The sequence below is a fragment of the Oryzias latipes genome, chromosome 2, assembly GCF_053564925.1.
Source record: "Oryzias latipes strain Hd-rR chromosome 2, Olatipes_Hd-rR_3.1".
NCBI lineage: Eukaryota > Metazoa > Chordata > Actinopteri > Beloniformes > Adrianichthyidae > Oryzias > Oryzias latipes.
The window spans coordinates 31,460,468-31,473,818 of record NC_136238.1 but is presented as its reverse complement, the minus strand read 5'-3'; the positions used below and the strand labels follow the sequence as shown (position 1 = coordinate 31,473,818).

The 13,351-nt window shown below is 40.6% G+C and overlaps 3 protein-coding genes across 7 annotated transcripts in view; 2 read left to right on the top strand and 1 right to left on the bottom strand.

Moving 5' to 3' along the window:
• Window positions 1–13,351, bottom strand: part of LOC144981346 (uncharacterized) — a 676,107-nt gene that overhangs the window by 22,317 nt on the left and 640,439 nt on the right. The gene's annotated exons all lie outside the window — the stretch shown is intronic.
• LOC111948918 (uncharacterized) overlaps window positions 1–13,351 on the top strand; it is a 377,453-nt gene that overhangs the window by 146,441 nt on the left and 217,661 nt on the right. The gene's annotated exons all lie outside the window — the stretch shown is intronic.
• The window catches only part of LOC144987328 (uncharacterized), a 61,069-nt gene continuing 59,773 nt past the window's right edge, over window positions 12,056–13,351 (top strand). The window contains exons 1-2 of one of the 3 annotated variants that reach the window (XM_078936672.1): window positions 12,056–12,724; window positions 12,825–13,049. In XM_078936672.1, the coding sequence (XP_078792798.1) occupies window positions 12,905–13,049 (145 nt within the window). In that variant the 5' untranslated portion in view covers window positions 12,056–12,724; window positions 12,825–12,904. Of the gene's footprint in view, window positions 13,050–13,351 lie in introns of all 3 variants that reach the window. The other 2 variants (XM_078936675.1, XM_078936682.1) reach the window with 2 other exon arrangements.

Below are 13,351 nucleotides of genomic sequence, written 5' to 3'. Positions count from 1 at the left end.
GATCCTGTCTTTGGGTTTTAGCTTGAAATGTAGTTTTGGAAATAGAATCTGTCTGAATGTCTGGAATTGGAGACATGGAGACATCAAAGAGGTTTAGATGGATTTTGGGTTTCACAGAGAAATCTGCTGAAAAGAACTGAACTACAAACTTAGAACCACAGACGACAAAACAGATTGTACTTTTTTATCTGCTAACAATTTTCTCTTTGATCTGTTAAGGTTTCCTGTTTGTCGTTAGCTGCAGGGACTAACTAAGATCATATGATTTGAAGAATGTTGTCGGCTGCACTGACCAACAATGTCTTCTGTCTTTTCAACTGGAAGGGACAGAAGAGACTCTTCCAGGACACGCTGTTGATGGACTGCATGTTTGGAGAGCTTGAAGCTCAAGATAGAACCGTTGTTGAAGTGAACATACCGATAGTGTGGAGATGAAGATCAGAGTCACACTGACCTGCTGACATGTGAGAGTTGTCCACACTTTGGACATGACTTCTGTCCCTCCTCTTCCTCTGATCTCTGTTCTCATCTGTAGTTGATGTTGATTCTTCATGTTGGTTTCCTTCTTCATCCTGACTATCAGTTACGTTAAAGCTCTGCTGTTCCTCTTGAATCTGCAGAGGTTCTGGTTCCTCCTGTTCCACTATGAAGTTCCTCTGCTGGTTGCAGAGATCTTCCTCTTCAGTCATCCAATGCTGGGGGAGGCCTGCAGTGACACAAACACAACAAGGATCCTTTTATACGTTTCCAGGGGGGTATTCCAGAAAGCAGGTTATGCTAGCTCCCACGATAAGTTTGAGGCTAAGGAAGTTGATAACCTCAGCTTTCGGTTCCAGAAATGGAGGTATGTTTCAGGGTATGTCAAGTTGTCATGGCAACTCATGCTCTGAACATAACCTGGTCTGGAGCAGGTTTAGTTAAAGGTTAGTTTGTTTTCAGAGAGGTGAAGCAGCATGGCGTGTCCATTTGAAGATGATTTAGTGGATGAATAAGCTCAGATAATACCTTTTCCACAAAGAGAGGGTGAAAAAACCACATATGGATGTTGGAAAAATAAACTTTTTTACTTTGATCTAACGTAATTATTTGCTTCAGTTAAGATAAATCATTTTTTTTGTTAGGTCACCTTAAAAATAACACGTAGTTTTCAGACATTTATTTTACTTTCATTCAAATTAATTCAATTAAGTAGGTGTAACTTTGGTGCTGCTGTTAGATCGGCACCGCAAGGGATTGTGGGATACCATTCCCTTTGCCTATCTGGACGGATTTGGATTTAAGTGTGGGTTTTTGACCAAATGTGTTTAGTTGTTTAGCTGTTTCACCGTGTTCTGCCGTGTTTTGACGAGTTATTTTGTCCTACTTTGCTTAAGCCTTTGCACCTTGAGTGAGAGGGAGGGAGAGGATGATGAGTTTATATAGCACCCCTTCTGTTAACTTCTTTAATTACAATGACTGAAAATTCCTACATGAGGTTGTGCACTTTGAGCATATTGTTTCATTCTTTTTAATTTTTATACAAACGAGTACATTTGCCGGCTCAAACTTAGACATATGAGAGTTCAAGAATTATAATTAATTAAGATGGAAAAATTTTAATTGAATTGGAGTAATATGACATTTAGTTAGATAAATATGTAAATATGAGTTGTATAAACATATATTGAGTTTTATAGACGTAAGAAATTAGGTTGAATAAATTTAACTCAATTACTTGTTACCAATCGAAGTAATTTATTTAAGTTGGCAAATTTGGATATGTTATATATATATGTCACAAGGAAAATGGAAATAAGATCAGAAACTCGTGTGTTTACTTTGTTCTTCTACTACAAGCAGAAACTCTTTCTTTTGCTGATGCAGCTGTATTACTTTTTTAATGGGCGTATAATTTTCATACGCCGTCATTAAAATCTCAGACTCCGTCTCGCTGAAGCCGGGTTTTTTTTCACCACGCGTTTCCATGGTGACTCGGGAAATCGGCGATCCATAGAGAATGTCTTTAAGTACGTGCCGTGCATGTGCATTAACCCAGGGTTACCAAGTCCAGCGTAATTAAGCTAACTCATATCCGGTCTTTTGGAACCGATATACCCAGAGTAAGCAATTTCAGGCGGATTTCAGCCAGAGTTCAGGCTTAAAGTCAGGGTAGTTTAAACTCCTTCTGGAATACCCCCCAGGACTTTGTGTTTTTTTTTCAAGCATCAACAAACTATGATCATTGGAGAAAATGTTTGAGGAGTCTGGAGAACCAGAAGAGACTGATTGAAATGAATATATATGCAGAGGTGGGTAGTAACGGGTTACATTTACTTAGGGCTGTGACGATAACCGCATCACCGCACTGATTTTTTTTACTTTTTGCATATGGTGCGTGTTTGGAACTATAATAAACACATTAAACGCATTCATCTTTGCTGATAATTTCCTTTTTCTCCTAGTCCTGTGTTTAGACTTTCCTTCTTTCTTTCAGACTGTTGTCTCCTTTTCTCCCACCACGCGTGCTCTCACTGTCTGCCTCTACGCTGCACGTGACACGCGGCTCCCTTTACAGTTACACAAACAGGCGCACGCTTTCAGAAGCACACACACATTCTACAACAGAAGTTTCCGTCTCACAAGGAAATACGACAAATTTACTGCTTTCTAATTATTAATTTCCATTGTATTCATTTCCATTACAAGCTGCGTGCGTTCTTAAGTGCCCGACACGGCCGCCCACCGTGTTGGGGGGGGGGGGGGGGGTATATTACTGTTCTCCTTCACTCCGTAACACCAAACATGAACGCGCGCTGTTAGATTTCCATGAATATCACTACATGTTTTGTTTGGGAACTATTTTTTGCAGCGTAACGTTACGTGTCTGTATAAACAAAGGCGGAGCCTCCTGGCCCGCGTTCTTCAGGGGTGTCAGGCTTCACGGCTACCGGAAAGGTGACAGTGTCTGCAGTCTGCTTATTACTGGGCAATACACAATATTCTGAGAAGATGTCTGTACCAGAGAGCACAGGTGAAACTCGCGTGCAGCTAAAGAGCGTCCGTTGCAGAAGAATCAACACACACCCCCAACACACGTGTGCGCACCTTCCTACTATACCTACACAAGACGCTCCGCGCTCACACACACAGTCAATCTACAACACCTATAGTTAGTTCACAAGTTAGATATGTAGTTGTTAGTTGTTACTGTTATTTGTTAATAAAGAATGGTACGATGTAATTGTATTCATTTCCGATGCGGCCGCCAGGGGATTTTTTTTTTTTTTTCTTTGGGGGGGGGTTAACCGCGACACCGCGCCCCCTGGTGGTTCATCACCACGGTGATGAAAAATTCGACACCGTCACAGCTCTACATTTACTTAACCCTCCTGTTATGTTACAGGTCAAATTGACCCGTTTTAAAGTTTAGGAAATCTAGGAAAAATAGTTACAAGTATTTTTTCAGCATGAAACTTCTTCTGCTTGGCTTAATTAGCGTAATCAACATATATTATGAATTTGGTTCATCTCACATATTTGCAACCCCCCCCCCCTGCATGACTATATCACATAGATACTGTTCGGGTCAAATTGACCCGGCAGTCAAACTGGAAGTACAAGGATGTCTTATTATTATTAGTTTTCCTTTATTTGCAGCTGTGAGACATATTTCACCCCAATCACACACATAGACACAAACACACACACACAGGTGCATAGGTATTATGACTTTTGACAGCAACCATCTATGTTTTCGTAGGAAAACTCAACTCACATTCAGTGGACACTCAACAGGGGAGGGGCAAAACATTTAAAAGATTCTCTGCATGGGAGTCCTTCCAACATTACACAGGCAGACCTTCACAAAATGAGCAGCAGAAGCAGAAAGACGACAGTCCAGGAGGCTCTGGATTTCATCACTGATCATGATCAGAAGAAGACTATCTTGAGCTAAATTCTGATTCTAATGATTCTGATTTTGAACCAAATGAGGGAATTGCTATTCCTGTTCCTCCAAGCAAGACATTCATATCAAAGAATGGTGAAATACATTGTTCTTCATCCCCAAATATACGTCAGACAAACCTGTCTGCAGAAAACATAATAAAGACAGTGCCAGGGCCCACTAGGATGGCAGTGACTCATGTGACCATGTCAAGTCAAGTCATTTCAATTCAATTCAATTTTATTTGTATAGCCCAAATTCACAACAACAGTTGTCCTGATGGACTTCATATCGGTAATTGAAAAAATAAAACATAAAATCAAAAGGATCATGAATAAATAGAATTCAATAGGAAAATACTAAATTGAACTAACTAAACAGATTAAACTAAATGGTCATCCCTTCCCTTAGACCAGGGGTGTCAAACTCATTTTCACCGAGGGCCACATCAGCATAGTGGCTGTCCTAAAAGGGCCAGATGTACATGTAATTCACATGTAACTAAATGTAATTCAAAATAATGTAACTACTCCTTAATGTTAAATAACTCATTATCTATTTATTATAACATTTTAAAGTTACAATTGTAGTTGCATAAAAACAATATGTTTGCTTATTAATCTAGAATAAATTCTTTTAAGTTTGATTCTGTCAGGTTAGGTTATATGGACAGTGTTTAAGTCCTAATGTATAGTTGCTCAATCCAATATTTTAAGTCTGATATCCCCTAAATATGAATAAATACACAAAAAAATTTATTTTAAGAAATTAAAATCTTTTATGCTCTGAAGGGCCACATAAAATGACATGACCTGTGCAAAATGTGCAAAAGTAATTTGCACAAAGCACAGTGTGATGACTGGTCACTCTTGTGCTGTCTATTTGTACAGACACACACACAACTTCATATTGCAATTGCTTGTCTGTTGTATTGTGATTTTGTTTTTTTCTGGTTCACAGTGTGTGTATGTAAAACAAAATTTCAAGATTATGTTTCAATGTTATGTAAAACTTTTGTATTTTATAAGTTAGTCTTTCAAAAGTAATACAGTAGTGAAAATTAAAAAAAAAAAGGTTGAACATGTATATTTTTAAGAAAAACTAGTTAATTATCTAATAATTGAACCACTTCCTGTTAGAGGTAAGGAACACCATTTCACTAAATACTGATAAAATTATTACTAAGTAGTTATTTATCAAATGTTCACACTGCTTGTTATTTTCTGGGTTTCGGACATTTTTTAATTAATAAAACATGAACCGGGTCAAATTGACCCAGGAACATCATCTCTGTTCCTCACAAATGAAGATAACAGGAGGGTTAAGTAACTTTTTGGTGAATTGTACTTGTGAGAGGAAGACAAGGCAATTTTATTTGTGTAGCACAATTCGCACAAAGAGTAAAACAGGAAAATGATTGGATTATCGCCCGGGGAGTAAGTTAGTGTAGAACCACCACTGAGTGACAGACGGAGCCCCAAAAAGAAAAACATGAAGCTCAAATGGTTTCTCTGTTTCTTTGATGAAGGTCACATACCTATGTGGTGTAGCTGCAGCTGTGGTTTCCAGATGACATCCAGCAGTCTGCGCTGACGACAGAGCTCCTGCTCGTACTGGACGATGGTTCCTTCACAGAGTCTGCAGATTTCTTCAGCAGCAGCAGCTAGTCGCTCGCTGATCAACTCTCTCAGAGACTGAAGGGAAGACATGGTTCCTGCTCCGATCTTCAGCTCCAACTCCCACAAACACCGCCGTCCTCTTCACTGCAGCTCCGATCGATCATCTAGTCTCACAATCACAGCAATCCACGTTGTCTTTCCGTTCAACACTTCTTCAATCATTTACGACACTTTGGAAAATGCTGAGAGTTCCCACACGAACCACGTATCGTCCTTTCTGTCCAAAAACCTCACAAACGTCCCAACAAAACACAACCGTCCTTTCAACACAAGCTAACGCTGCTAGCCTGCTAACAAGCTAACGCTGCTAGCAATGAGTTATATCACTAGAGGAGACATCACGTGGTTCCTCATGGTAGGAGAGCACCGCCATCTTGGTGAGGTCAAGTTACTGCTGCAGTGAATGCATGTGAACACATTTTTTGCATAATGCCAGTTCATTGTGCGGGTTTCAACTGACAAAATTAGAAAAAAAATAGTCCATTTTATCATTAAGTAAGTATTTTAATTTTTTTTTCTTTTAAGGCTGCAGGGGCTTCATTAATAGAACACATGTTGACATTCATGATGCTGCAGGGCTATTATCAACATGTTGCATGATGTACATTTATTTTGCTGTCAATATAAATGTACATTTTATTTTGCTAAACCTGTATACAGCATACTAGGCTATTTATACAGATTTATACATTTCTGACTCAGTGACTGAACTTTTCTTGCAGGTTTTCAATGGACTCAGACTTCAGGAAAAAGTGGATCTTGGCAATAAAAAGAGTTAACCCAGATGGATCACTGTGGTACCAGCTAGCAATACGGTCTGGCTGTTCAAAACATTTGTGGAAACAGATTTTGATAAGAGGCCAGATTATTTTTTAGAGTAAATCTATTGTTCACTTTTGGACTTCCTTTGATTATTATTATTATTATTATTATTATTATTATTATTATTATTATTATTATTATTATTATTATTATTATTATTATTATTATTATTATTATTATTACTATTATTATTGTTAATAATAATATAATTATTTTTATTATTATTTATTGACTTATTATTTATTTATTATTTATTGTTTGTATTGACTTACTATTGATCTATTAATATTATTATTATTATTATCATTATTATTATTATTGACTTATTGTTGGGTTTTTCTAAATAATTTAATTTGCATGTCAAAGAGGTCTAAAACGTCTAAATGTTTAGAAATTAATTATAAAAATTATTTCTTATTAATTTTTTTTTATTTGTAAGAAGTCCTGCAACAATGCATTTTCATTCAAGTTTGAGCTTTTAAGGCTGACTGTTTCTCTTCTTTAACAACAACAAATGATGTATCTATATATACATTATATACATAAAATATAGTATATTTATATATATGTATAAATATATTTAAATCTAAAAATATATACAGTTTATAAAAGCTACTTAGACACCACTAAAATCAATGGAAATCAATGTCATGTGGGCGTCGTCGACCTCACCAAGATGGCGTCGCGCTCCGCCACCGTCGGCCAGGCTTCTAAAGCGGGCGTGTCTCCTCTAGTGATATAACTCATTGGCTGCCAGCGCCTCGTGCTGTTCTTCTTCTTTGTTTGGCTAACAGCGTCATGGTGCTTTAGCGCCACCAGCTGGTCTGGAGTGTTGTCTGTCGCTCACATTATGATGTCGATGGCGGGGGGAAAGAAATTAAGATAAATAAATAATAATAATAATGATAACAACAACAATATAATAAAACATTAGAACCAAAGAAAGTGGTCTGAGAAGAAGCAGCTCTGAAGCTCTGCAGCTGACGGTGCAGCTTCAGGACTCATGAGGAGGACCACACTGCAGCGCCTCCTGCTGAAGCATCAGAGAGTCTGCAGACAGAAGATCCTTCCAACAGCAAAGAGGTCTGCAGGAGCTCTTTCCACCACCAGCAACAACCTGAACCAAGCAGGACCTACAAGAAGTTCAGACACTAAACTTCCACAACTCAGAAGCTCTGAGCTCCGTCTGAGTCTGCAGAGATGCTGAGCTCCTCAGCTGCTGCAGCTCCCACAGTCACATGAAGGTCTGCAGCTGCAGCAGGAAGTCCAGATGTTTGCAGCTGCTGCAGCTCCCACAGTCACATGAAGGTCTGCAGCTGCAGCGGGAAGTCCAGATGTTTGCAGCTGCTGCAGCTCCCACAGTCACATGAAGGTCTGCAGCTGCAGCAGTCTGGTGCTGTTTTCCAATTCTAAAATAGATTTATTTCTTTGAAGATTTTTTTTCCTGAGAGTTGAAAAGTTTGAACATTTTCTGCCAGAATTGATCCAAATTGTTTTGATTTGGTTGTTTTCTCTTTTCTACATTTGACCAAACCCAAAGTGGGAGGAGTCATCTTTCTGCAGTTCCTCTGAATGATGGACAGAAGTTGTAGATGTTCCACTAGAACAGTGTTTTCTTCTTCTGTGGATGTTCTAGTGTTCTGAGCACATTGGTAAAGTCTGCTGCATTCTCTGTCAGCTTCCATTCTCAGCATTTGGATCCTCAAAGTTCAGGAAGAAACCGGAATCCAAACTGCTTCCAGTTTCCATGTTTGGGATCTTCTGGACCTGTTGAAGGACACAGATTCTTTCCACATCATGAAGCTGTTCTTCTGAAGCCAAACGGCCCACAGTTCTATGCTGATGATGCTCTTCTTCACCAACAGCCTCTCAGATCACAGATGCTGCAGTTTGCTTGGTTTGCTGGAAAGCAGCAGCGCTGCCACGCCCACCTGAAAGAGCCTCAGAGCTTCTCCAGCTGATGTCTTCAACACTGGGACTCCATCCCTTCTTCCATTCATCTTTGAGGCCCAGATCCTCACCTGCTGCTGGCTTTGGTTCAGCAGCTGCTGACTGGAACGCTGAAGCTCAGAGCGTCCGGCGCTTTGATCTTCTGCACATTCAAGTGTGGAACAGATGCAGAGAAAAGCTCCAAAGTTCTCAGAGGAGCATTGATTCAGCAGATCTTTAGTTTCTGGAGACAACTTCAATGGAAGAATGAAAACCACATGGATTCAAACTGAAACTCTGTCAGAGTCAATAAAGTTTTTTCAAAGATGAAGTTCTTGAAGGACAAAGCTCTCCTTCACTGTCAACACACACAGATGATCAGAACAGTTCCACATGTGTCTGCATGTTCTGGGAAGTTCTCCGGTTCCTGGGTTCCTCTGATCACGGGTCCAGCAGCGTGTTTCAGGAACACGGATGATCCAGAACATGGGATCAGACTGAAGTCAGCAGCTTTCAGCTCCTTTTGGGCTTCAAGCCCAGAGAGAAGACAGAAATGTGAGGAAGGCAGAGAACATGAAGGGTTCCTGACAGGAAAGAGAAGTTGGAGCCAGAAAGACTAGAACCGGATCAGGACCGACTCTGGACAGTCCTTTTAGTGGTGGAGCACAGACAGAAGCAGCATCATGTTTGTCACAGAGACGTGAGCTTTGAGGAGCCACTCTGCAGCTTGACCCTCTCAGATGTCAGCAGCTGTTTGTGTCCTCAGATCCAGTCAGACACCAACATGTTCCTCAGAGAACAGCATGTCAGCACACACTGCACACGCTTGGATCCATGCAGACGTGTTGGAAGCCAGAGCTTCAGGCCGGCCTTCAGTGGATCTGTCCGTTCATGCTGAATGGGAGCAGAAGAACGTCTGTTTCAGCTCTGCTGCTTCAGCTCCACTCAAACTGCTGGGAACTCCAAACTCTCTCAGAGGAGAAAAACAGCAGAAAGCTTTCTGCAGCTGCTCTCACAGTGGATCTTCCTCTGTCTTCTTCAGCAGCAGATGATGAAGAGTCACTTTCTTCAGGTTCCTCTCAGTCCTGACCTTCATTCCTGATGGACCAAAGCAGACTGACAGCAGCTCTTTAGCTCCACAAAGAAAACTCTGCAGTTTCCCAAAAACCTTCTGAAGCAGAAAAACCAGGAGACTTCCTGTCTGTCTGTCTGTCAGTGTTGGAGTCTTCCTCCATCTTCAAATGATGAAGGTTTCTGCTTTGGAACATTCCAGAAAGCCTTTTGAAAGCCTCCTGATGATGCTGGAGGACAGGGAGGAGCGCAGGAGGATGCAGGAGCTCCCAGAGGAGGAGAGGCAGGAGGAGCAGAGGGAGCGGCTGCTGGAGCAGAAGCAGCTGCAGACGCACTTTTGGCTCTGGGCTTCAAACTTTGATCAGGAGGAAGAGGAGGAGCTAAAGAGGAGCAGGAATGCTGGGAGTGGGACTGGAATTCAGACTGAATCCAACATTTAGGGACAAAAATGGCGTCTTCCAGAAATAAATCAGAATTCTTTATTGTCATTGTAGATGGTGATACAACGAAATTGCAGCAGCCTTGAAGTGATGAAGTTAAATAAAAATAAAATAGAATAACTGTATTTACATCTCTAACAAAAAATGAACAATATGTACAGAAACTGTTAAATATTAAATATGTCTGGACAAAATAGAATGGAATGAGTCGAGTTGCTGTGAGCGCAGCATAGTAGATATTGTGTTATTGCACAGAAGTCAAGATATTGCACACATGTGTAGTCAGAGATTTAGCATTTGTAAAAAGTCAGAGTGGGTGTGGTTGGTGGAGGTGTGTGTATTCCGTATGGTGATTTCCTGTGGAAAAAAGCTGTTCCTTAGTCTGTTTGTCCTGGTTCTGATGGACCTGTACCTCCTTCCAGAGGGCAGCAGTTCAAACAGAGAGAAAGCAGGATGGGTGGAGTCAGTGATGATGTCAGTCACTCTGCTGAGGCAGCATGACTGGTAGATGTCCTTCAGTGAGGGGAGGGGGCAGCCGATGATCCTCTGTGCTGTCTTTACCACTCTCTGGAGGCTCTGCTGTTCTGCTTCAGTGCAGTGGGAGAACCACACTGTGATGCAGGAGGACAGGATGCTCTCAATGGTTGAGCGGTAGAAGGTTACCAGCAGCTCCTGGTTCACATTGTTCTTCCTGAGTCTTCTCAGGAAGTGCAGGTGCTGCTGAGCCTTCCTGATGGTGTTGTTAGACCCTGTGAGGTCAGCAGAGATGGTGGTGCCCAGGAGGGTGAAGCTGTGGACCCTCTCCACACAGTTTCCATCGATGTAGAGTGGGGGTGGATCTGCTCTGTTCTTCCTGAAGTCCAGGATGATCTCCTTGATCTTGGTGGTGTTCAGGATGAGGTTGTTAGCCTGACACCACCTGGACAGTTTCAGGACTTTGTCTCTGTGGGCCGTCTCGTCGTCCCCAGAGATCAGCCCCACCACAGTAGTGTCGTCTGCAAACTTCACTATGGTGTTGCTGGTGTGGGCTGGTCTGCAGTCTGCTGTGTACAGCATGTCCGTCACTGAGGAGTGACGTCACTGAACACAGAGAGTTTTTCTGCAGCTGACGGTGCAGCTTCAGGACTCATGAGGAGGAGCACATGCACGGCTCTGATGCTGCTCAACGTCTGACTGAGATGATCCACATTCAGAAGAGAGTTTCAGAGTGAAAGACGTGTGGAAGAAGAGAATCCTGAAGGTTTCAGTGCAGACATGAACTCAGTCAGAGAGCGTCTGAATGTTGGAGGATCCAGAAGAAACCAGGAGCTCATGAAGGTGGTTCTGTTGGAGCAGAGAGCAGAACTCTGATCCCAGTTTCAGGAACAATGCAGGCTCATGTTCTGGACTGAAGAGTTCTCCTGAAATGTTCTGTTCAGACTTCTTCAGGATCACATCTGTGTGTGAATGTGGAGGTTTGTCTGAACCAAGCTGCAGCTCACTTTGAAGCTCCTTCAGGCTCACACAGCAACAATGACAAAGACTGAAGCTGCTGTGCTGCCCTCTAGTGGCAAACATGGCATCTGCAGCACACGTTTCTGCATTTCTCAACATTTTTGAAGCTCATCCAGAGAATGCCAAAAGTGTGCAAAGCAGTAATCAAAGCAAAAGGTGGCTACTATGAAGAACCTACAATATGACATATTCTCAGTTGTTTCACACTTTTTTGTTATGAATAGAATTCCACATGTGTTCATTCATAGTTTTGATGCCTTCAGTGTGAATCTACAATTTTCATAGTCATGAAAATAAAGAAAACTCTTTGAATGAGAAGGTGTGTCTAAACTTTTGGTCTGTACTGTAAATAAAAATGTTAAGTGTTTTTTTTTTGTCTTAACATGAAAAAAATCTGTGAATTTATTTAAATCTTTCCCAGTTTTTTATTGAAAAAATCTTTGAAGAAGACACAGAAACAAAAAAACAGCTTTAAAATCTTTGCAGATTGTTGGTGAAAAATGTTTGCATTCCAAAGATCTTTAATTTTTTCACTTTTCTTTTATTATGTTACATCTCAGTTATATACTTCATAAATTTGTTAGTCTAATTAAATTAAGTAAATTTATCTATGTTTTTTTACTATAATAAGAATTTCATAATTATTGATTGTCTTTGTATGACGGAGTTTTAGGGCCACCAAAAAAAATAAATAACTAAAATTACGAGATTTTATCTTGAAATTTTAGGAATTAAATATATATAAATTTACGAAAAAAAAGTTGTAGATAAACAAGGAGAAAACACTGAAGTTGTCCGTTTATCGGAGCCTAGCTTGAAGATGAAATATGTGAATCTTTTGTGAAGCTTTTTTTTCCGGATTATAGGTTTATAACAAAGAGATTCTGAACCTTTTGATGACTCAAAATTAGATTACTGTCTGTGGAACCGGCTTTCCAGGGTTTGGTGTCGGTAAAGCGGAGTTTCATATGTTAAATAAGGAGCTCAGAGACACGCTTGGGTGTAGAGGACCACTGCAGCCTTTATTTTCCTTTTCATTCACATAACCTGAAGTTATGCAGTTCGCATGACATTTCCATGATACTTTTTTTTTTCTATTTTGACTTTATCTTTTTTTCTTTCATTTCCTGAATTAAAGCGGTTTAAAATATTGGAAGTTTTTTTTTAAACCATATTGAGGTTCAGTTAAGCAGTTTACACGTTTCTTTTTAAATAAAGTTTCTGTACGTGACCCGGAAGTAAACACCACGAGGCGCTAGCAGCTTTAGCGTGTTAGCAGGCTAGCAGCGTTAGCTTGTGTTGAGAGGACTGTGGTGTTTTGTTGGGACGTTTGTGAGGTTTTTGGACAGAAAGGACGATACGTGGTTCGTGTGGAAACTCTCAGCATTTTCCAAAGTGTCGTAAATGAGTGAAGAAGTGTTGAACGGAAAGACAACGTGGATTGCTGTGATTGTGTGAGACTAGCAGATGATCGATCGGAGCTGCAGTGAGTGAGAGGACGGCGGTGTTTGTGGGAGTTGGAGCTGAAGATCGGAGCAGGAACCATGTCTTCAGAACCTCAGGAAGGTTCTGTCAGAGAACAACTTTCTGCTGCTGAAGGAACCATCGTCCAGAACGAGGAGGAGCTCTGTCGTCAGCGCAGACTGCTGGATAGCAGCTGGAACCCGCAGCTGCAGCTCAACATAGTTGGTATGTCTGACCAAAAATTCAACATGGGATTGATGTCACTGCAACGGGCTTAAATAAAGATTTTCCAATGGTATAAAGACATTTCAGATAAAGTGATTTCATTTTATTTGATCACTAATTTTATATTCCTGAAAAGCAAAGCAATAAATGTGACCAGAATCAAAGATAAGAGAGTTGTAGTTTAATGTCAGAATTTTCTCATTACTGTCCGATCCAAGAAAGGGAGGTGTCATTGCAGAGATAGCCAAAAGAACTACAAGAACTAGAGTTGATATCAAATCAATTTTTGTTTCCTTATTATC